The sequence below is a fragment of the Nomascus leucogenys genome, chromosome 25 (genome assembly GCF_006542625.1).
Source record: "Nomascus leucogenys isolate Asia chromosome 25, Asia_NLE_v1, whole genome shotgun sequence".
In the NCBI taxonomy this organism is placed as follows: Eukaryota; Metazoa; Chordata; class Mammalia; order Primates; family Hylobatidae; genus Nomascus; species Nomascus leucogenys.
In genome coordinates, this window is record NC_044405.1 from 15,637,535 (window position 1) to 15,646,441 (window position 8,907).

Consider the following 8,907-nt stretch of genomic DNA (forward strand, 5'->3'; position numbering starts at 1 on the left):
TGCAGTTTCTCCTCTCTCCCTTTTTTGTTTGTTTGCCGTGTTTTCTGGTTGTACCCTCTATTTATACTTTTAATTCTCCCTTATTATATGCCATCTATTTGTATTCTGAGAATCTGTTTGACAAATTTCTTTCCAGAAAACCCATATCCACAATTAACCTAGTTATTCAGTGTGTATGGGGGCATTTATTCCCTGAGAAAAGCATTCTTTGTCCCTCAAGCAGCCCAACCGTGATAAAATGTCTGATACATCTTTATTGTAGTAGTAGTTTTAGCCATTTTGCTATAGTCATGTCCATTTCATAATTTACTTTTTACTTAATGTTTTACTAGTCACTTTTACTAGCCAATTCCAAGCTTCACTAATTGTAATCTGAATTCAGACCTAAAGATATTTTTTGTATCAGATTTTGTTCTCAACACTTTCTTAACGGGCCAGTATTTGTCCATTAGCTATTTTCTTGGAAATAATTCTGCTAAAAGAATACTAAAAACACAAAACTCCTTAAACCCAGTTAGGAATTGAACTTCTGATTTTCCCTAGATAAGGTGCTTCATATTATGGTTTACTTATTACTTTCTTTCTTCATTGATTCATCAATCATTCATTTTCTCAGCAAACAGTTGCCATCTCCTATGTGTAGTGTTTTGACATGCACTTACTAAACATTTTTTAAACACCGAACTAAATTTTTGTTTCAAGCCTACATGTTAGATAAACTTCATCTTACTCTCTGAGAGTGCAAAATTTTCCCAGGGTTGAATCTAAGTTCTGTGGGCCCGTGTCAAACCAAGTCATTGATTTGATATTTAAAATCTTCAGTTGTTCACCTTGGATTCCGCTGAGAAGCCCCCATTTCAGGATGATTTTCAGTTGTATCTGTCAAATAAAACCAGGAAAACCAAAATTATTCTAGATATTAAAATTAGTGGAATTTAATAGAGGGATTTGCTTACACAGGTTACAGGGAGAGTTATGAAACCGAGGAGAGGACTATGGAACCTCCCGTGTACTAACAACAGCAGAAAGCTGCGACTTCCCAGATGATGAAGGAAAAGGGAGTATTGCCAGACCCAGGAATGGGGTTCACTTGGCAAAAGGCAGAACCTGGGCTTCAGTTGGGCCCTTCTGATAGAGCTGAAGGGTGGAGTGAGGGAAAGTTTATAGTCCCCTCTGCCTCTGTCCTCCAATCTGTCACCTGGCAGGTGGCAGCTGAACACAGGAGCTTGGGAAAACCAGCCTCAGTAGCCTATCTAGTATACTTGACTCTTGGAGCAAATATACCACTCCTCTGTAAGAGAAGATTTTTTCCAGAATAAGCTTCAAGTTAACACGTTTTTATTATCTATACTTTAATAAACATTTTTATAGACGTTACTCTGAAGAAATTCCAGTGCCTTCATACAGGTTAGAACCACTTGAGCTAGCTGTATAATCTATGCCTCCCATTTCGGTAGCACAGAAATTGCAAAGACACGGAAACAGAACAGAACTCTGTCATTTTATCATGACTTGAGGGTTTTATTTGTTTTTAAAAAATTAAAACAGTAAAACAGAATGGCTGGAGAAAAATTATTTGAAAATCATGCCTTGCTGAATTGGAATATGGGAGAAAACTCTTTAACTTTGGCAACAGACCCATGAAGCCAAGTCCACATGTGTCAGGGCGCATGGTGATGTAGATGGCATCTTCTGTCTATTCATTTGTAGCATAGATGACATCTCTTTATCTATCATCTATGTGTCTATCTAATCGTCTATTTATCAATCACTATCATCTCTCATCTATCAATCAATCCATCAATTGTCTAAATATTATCTATTTATTATGTATCTGTCATCTGTCTATTAATTATTTGTCTCTCTATGTACCTACTATCTATTTATCTACCTATCTGCCTGTCCATCTATCTTAGATTGCTAGGGCTCCCATATCACAAACTGTGTGGCTTAAACAACAGAAATTTATAGTCTCGCCGGGCTGGAGGTTAGAATTCTGAGATCAAGGTGTCTGCAGGGTTAGTTCCTTCTGAAGGTTGTGAGGGAAGAAGCTGTTCCAGGCCTCTTTCTCTAGCCTATAGATGACGATCTTCTCCCTATGTGTCTCTACATCACCTTTTCTCTGTACCTGTCTATGTCCAAATTTCCTCATGTTTTTATAAGAACACCAGTCATATATAATATCATATCTTAATAGTTTTATTTTAACCTAATTACCCCTATAAAGACCCTATCTCCAAATACAGTTGCATTTTCATTTATGCAGAAGTGAGATCTTTAACATATAAATGGGGAGAAGGCACACTTAAGCCCATAACACTACCTACCTCTCTGAAGAGTAATCACATTGATTGTTCCGAACTTACAGCAATAAATTACATTTTTTTGTTTGTTTTGATCTGGTGTTTTATCACTAACATTAATTAGAAAGGTCAGCATGTGAAGATAATAAAGAACAGACCCAATATTTAGTAGGTTTTATTATTGCTTTTCTATTATTTACAGAAAGAGCCCCCTCCTATTGCCTGTACCTGGGGAGGACCACTCTTACGACAAGCTCTTGGCACACAATCCCCAGCTGTAAGCATCAACATCCATAGGATACAGATTAGACAGAGGAGTGAAGGAGCAGATCTGAAGGCATGCAGGCATGGATGGGCCAGCCGCTTGTCCATGTGCATGACTGCTGTGTCTCACTTAGTCCCAGTCACTAGACCTTTTTGGGTCTGGCATGCTCTGTGCCCCTCTGAGATGGGCAGGAATTGTTCTTCTGCTCCCACGGCGTTCCAGCTGCGGGGAACTTGGCAAGATTATCTTTTAGGCTGTCAGACTAAATACATCACAGAGATGTCACTTATCCTCCAGCACTGTGAGGTCACAGGGAATACTTTGTTGACATCCTCAGCTCCACATGAGTCAGGACACAGATCATTTCTGCCCTTGGATTCTCAAACCCATCTGAGAGTTTATTATTCCCCTGTGCCCCAGTCCCCAGGAACTGGACTAGGGAGTGGCCACCAGGCTACTCCCAGGGTCACACTGGCATCTAGACCCTCTAAACTCTGCTCCTTATTATCATACCTTCATCCAAGGAAATCATTTCATACTCTTAATCTAAAAGATAACCATGTTATACTTGGCCCACAATCTCCTAAGAATCTGTGCTTTTTATACTTAAAAGCCAATAACTTTCCTTACATTTCTGAATTCCATAGTTTCATCTCTTCTCTGGGGGAAGAGGGAATGCATAGCAGTTAAACCCTCAAACCATTGTACTGTATGTATACTGTTTTTTGATCATTCCTCAAATTATTATTAAATAACAACTTAGTCCTGTTGTTGAATTCTTGATTTCTGCATGTTAGCTATGTGACTTTGGCCAAGTCAGATGACCTTGTATGTCTCAGTTCTTTTACTTGGCATGTTTTGGTAATGATATCTACACTTTCTACAGCACATGGTGGTTACAAAGATCAAAACAGTTTAACAAAATGCTTTTAAATATAGCAAGATTTTTTACAAACGAAAAAGATTATTGGTGTGCATTTAATTAAATTTGTAAACTACAAAAGTATTACTCTCTTAAAACATCTTCAGCCATGTGTGATTAAATAATATTTTGTGATGTTAACTATTTTTCTATTTTCTGATGTTAAGTATTTTTCTCTCCTTATATTCTCCCTCTTTCCCTGGTCCCACTCGTAAAGCATTTCACTGAGTATGTAGAAAAACGGAAGACAAAAGTAGCCTTGAAGAGTTTTAGCCTATGCATTTGCTTCTGAAAACCTCTGTGAAATTGCACAAGGTTTTTGACAGTGGAGAAGGAGAAGAAGGGTTACAGAGGCGACATTAGAAACATTTTATTGGGAAGTAGCCATTTTCTCTACCACTGCTTGTGGATAGCTGGTAACCAGGTCAGCAGGTAAGGTACCTGGCTATGACTCTGGAGAATGGTACCATAGATCATCTCAGCACCAGCTATATTGGTATTTTCCGAAGTTCCCCAAGCAATTCTAATATGCAGCCAAGGTTGAAATCTACTGGTTCAAGCAGCCCAGAGCAAGAGTCTCAAAAAAAAAAAAAAAAAGGCCAAGTATGGCAGCATTGACAGAGCTAAGAAGCCTAAAAAGACTCTGTGGGCAGATAAAATAGACAAATAGACATCTTCTCGGATACCTGCAGGGACTGATGACCATGGACTGACCCTGGAAACCACCATGGAACACTGCTTAGCCCTGCGTAAGATCCTAACAACTGTATAACATGTGGGGAAGTACTCAAGAAGTTGAACTTGAGTTAAATTGTAGAAAATAAAGATAAATTTCGTGCACACCGGGGTTTGTAGTAGGAAATGTGCATTCTTAATGCATCTTTAAATTCATGGAAAATTAGTAAAATTTATTTTTGGTGTAATTGGAAAAATACTACAGCAGAGTGGAGCAGGGAAAAATAATCTTTCCAAAGCTACACATTGATTAATGGAAGGGCAAGCAGCAGAAAACTTAGTTCCTGAGATGTTACCACATATTCAATAGCTAATATTATCTTATAATTGCACCAAGTGTTATACCTTTTTACTCTTTGATCCTCTGGTTAGCAGAATAACATACTTCCCCATTTAGGCTGAGGAATCCATTCTTGTAAAGCTAATTACTTCTAGGTGAGCCAAAAGGTAAGAAAAATGATTCTATGACAACCTATTTGTCTGTAAAAGAAAAATGACTCTTCCAACATACCCAATATTAGGCCTTTCTGAATCAAGTCTGATTAAAAAAATCAATCTTAGGAAAAATTCATCTTAATCACCATTTTTCTTATTTTTATTGCTAATCTTTGAAGATATTTACACTTGTGTGATCTTATCATTTAATATTACCAGTGTTTTAAATACAGTTTTAAATTACCAGGGGCTTCACCTACTGACGTCTTGCTGGTGGTTTGTAGAACACAGTGAAGGCTGGATATTAACATCCAGGCTTGAGGTATCCCTGATTTAATGTTTCAGAGTTACTAAGTGATCTTGTGAGGACAGAAATTTATTCTAATTGACCCCACAGCTAAATATATCAACATCATTGTAATCTATTTTATTTTATTACAATAAGGATGAAGATGCAATAAATATTTGGTGAGCAAATTCAAGCTTCTCATTGCAATTATATACTCAAAATTAAATACATTTTTATTACAAAATAAGCACAATATTTGAAGAGTTAAAACTGAACATATAAACATTGATTGATTCACAAGACATAAAAGCTATTCAGAAGCAACCCATAGGGGTGATCTTGCCTCATAAACACTCCCCACTCACTCTCACCCCACATGACCCACCACACTTTTAACCCTGATATTGATATGGGAAATGAAGAACTGAGAAAATCATGTGTGTAATTCAAGCAAAACAAAAATACCTTCACCATACCTATTTGTTTAGTAGAGAATACAAAAAAGGTATTTATCTCAGCCTGACTAATTGTCTGAATCATTACCTTGATTCTTTGAATTGCTTAGCATGTTTATACCTGTGCAATGACTAAAGAATAAAACAAGGAAAAGAAACCATTCCCTTCAACGCCCAAACTGCAATTCTCTAATTGGGACCGTATAACCTCTAGATAAGAATTGAGTGTTAATAGCCTCCCATTGATGTGTCTTATCAAGATAGATGCTTCTGTTTGCTTGACGTGCAGATGATAGGCTATGAAAAATGTTAGTTTTCATTTATAAATTATTTTCCTTTAAACAGTAATTCTAGGTGAGTTTAACTGTATAAATTAGAGATCTTAAAATCTGTCTTCTTAATCGTCTTAAGAGAAATCAGAGCTCCCTTTTCACTAAAGTGTCTAATTTTTATTGTGTGTGTTCCTAAAGGAACAAAGCCTTTCATTAGATGGACATTTTCGTATTTTGACAAATTCAGCTAAAAATTATTGTTTGATATCTACAATTTTCCATGATAGTCTTTTAAAAAAGGTCATCATTTAGTTGTTAGTATGTAGTACAAGAAACAATGTAGAGGAAAAATAATAGGTTACATTTTAGAATAGGTATATGTTTTATTGTTATAGAATATCAATTTCAACTTTAGATTCTTATCAGATAATATATGATGGTCAAAAAGTAGTAGTCCATCATTGTACACTTGCCAATGATTATGGGCATACTTGAATTTAGAATATGAAAATTGGAACAGCGATTGAGTCCAACAATAGTCAATGCATTTAATACACCTGAAGTCAGAATGTCCAAGTAAGTCATTTCCATTCCTACCACCAGTAACAAATTGAAACTTTCATATCAGTTTAAATCTAGACATAAAGCAAGTTCTCCTGCCTCACATACTTACAGTTTCTAGCAGCACTTTATAAAAAAACATTGACCGTAGTCCATACTTGGAGCCAAAAGGGGGCATTAGACATAACTGGTGGAGGTCTTACTAAGCATTGTCCTGTTTCTTCGCTTATCTGTGTGTGGCACACAGTAGCCAGGCACTGGATATCCGTACCCTTGTTTCTTTCTGTTACAGCAGCAAAATCCACAAAGCAGACCCCCTCCAATGAAGAGGACAGCAGCGCTTGCCCAGCCAAGGAAAAGTGCTGCTCCCAGCTCTCGTTTCTGACCTATGTGAATGGCTGGGTTGTAGAAATCTCTGATGATTATACTGGCTGTCCAGCTCACCGGAATCAGAACGAAGATGCCCGTCAGGATGAAGAGGACTCCTGAAGTTCCCAGAAGGTATGCTTTGGCCCTCTCGTTAGAGCCTGTGCACTGGACCTGCTTCATGCCACAGATGCCAAGAAGTAGGGCGATCAAGGAGAGAGCAACAGCCACACACATGAGGGCCCGGGCTGTTTCCAGGGCAGGCGGGAGAGCCAACAAGGAACTATAGAACTTGCATTGCAACCGGACCCTGGCTTGTCGGATGCAGTTCATCCAGAGCCCTTCCCAGAGCCTCTCAAAGACAATAATGTTGCTGCCAACAAAAGCTGATACTCTCCACTGAGGCAGAAGGGTTGTGGCAAGAGTCCCCACCATGCCAAGGAACCCAAGAACCAGCCCAGCAATTTGCAAGGGATAAAATGCCATTGCCTTTACTTTGAAGACTGGTTCAATTCGGAGTGGTAGAAGATGCTCAAGATGTAGAACGTGGAAGCCTTTTGAGTCCAGAGAAGTCTTTGATGATGTTCTTCTTGGCTGCTGCCCATAACGTTTCAGTCCAAATCAGTAGCTGTGACTGAACTTGGCCTAACTAGAAGTACCTGTTGTAAATGCATGTTGCCTTTTTTCATACACATTCATTTCTGTATGGATTATTTACTAGTCTTATATAATTGTTTCCCAGCCAATAAGAAGGTAGCTAGGGGTGTGTCAAGAAATACTGCATTCAAGTTTAGGATTTCTCATATTATTATTGCCTTAGCAATGCTGTAATTAAGTGTCAAAGTTTCCATTGTGGATTGCTAATTACAGAGCTGAAACTTCCTGTGTAAAAATCACTCTGATATAAAAGTGTAAATATATGTGTTAAGACACAGCTGAAGACAACGCCAAAACCTTGTGAGTTTATTGGAGAGTAATTAAAAAACATTTTGGACTTTAAACTATTACTTTATTCTAGTGTAAGCCACTTTTCCTTAAGATGGTAATCAATTCTGGCTTTAATAAAGATGCCTCAATAGGGAGAAATGTTTAGGTATTAGTTTCAAGACACACGAAAACTACTGATACTTAGGAGGAGCCCTAAGCAAGAAATTAACATTTCATAGTTTATTCTTAAGATCCAGAAAAGAAGAAAATAGAGAAGTACTCTTTATAATTAATTTGAATGAACTGTTAATTATTACATTCACTGTTAAGTAACACCTCTCTCTCTATTGAAGTAATGTTTAGTATGGAAACTTTCATTCAATGTTTCTTCAATGGCAGCTTGAAATATATCACATTTATTAAAGCCAAACACATACCTTTCACTTTTATGGAACAATATAAAAGTGGCCCTTGAAATTGGCTATGCAGTCACTTAAAATTTAGATGCTAGAGAACATTTTAATGCTGGAAGTTATCTTCAAGGCCATCAAACTTCAGACCCTTATTTGCCAGATGAACGGGAGGTGGGCAAAGTATTTGGCTGAGACAAGCCATGTGGTAACTGATCCAGGAACAAGCCCAGCTCTGTAACTCACTGTGCTTACCTCCTCTGTCTAGTCTGATTCAAAAATAGGAGGGAGAGATGCTTTTTCGAATCTTTTCGTATAAGTGGGACTAAACCTAGTGGAAATTTAACACTATCCTTTCTATAGTTTTTCAAATGGTTTTCAAAGGAAGAAAAATTCAACTGAGATTATTTCAAAATTCCAGTCAAGTTGTAGCTTTTGACTGCCGCTTTCTTGCCATTCCCTAGAGGCAGTGGGGGGCTTCATGTGGGAGAAGTGGACCCTTTTCCTTTTTCTTTTACATCCCACTGGCAAGGGATCTACTGTAAGGATGAAAATGTCTCCAAAGCAAGCACACCAACCACACTCCAGGTGGGAGGCATTACAGTTTGCAAAATGTCCTCCATTTCAGTCAATTACAGGCCAAAGATTTAATGGGTGGTCCAAAGACATCCAGATTTAAAGAGTCCACTCACTGAATTAATGAATGTGAAAATCATTGAGTTTTCAGAATGATTGGTCTGAGAACTCCCTCTCTAAGGAATGTGAGTCATTGAGCAAACAGATGACTTCTGTGTCGTTAACAGTTTCCCAACACCGGATTGGATGAAGCGTTTCCTTGGCCCTTTGTTGATGGTTACTGAGACATAGGCTTAACCATTCCCTCCCTGACAGGATTTTCCAGCATTACTCTGACTTGTTACTTCTGGGTCCTCTTCCTCGTTCTAGTTCCTCTTCCTCATTCTACTTC

The 8,907-nt window shown here is 37.9% G+C and overlaps 1 protein-coding gene across 1 annotated transcript; it reads right to left on the reverse strand.

Annotated features, from left to right (window-relative positions):
• Positions 1-6,045: 6,045 nt before the first annotated feature.
• On the reverse strand, positions 6,046-7,271 carry CLDN17 (claudin 17). The gene has a single exon (XM_004092297.3). It carries the CDS (start codon positions 7,087-7,089, stop codon positions 6,415-6,417), a length of 675 nt encoding a protein of 224 aa, XP_004092345.2. The 5' UTR covers positions 7,090-7,271; the 3' UTR covers positions 6,046-6,414.
• Between the last annotated feature and the right edge of the window lie 1,636 nt (positions 7,272-8,907).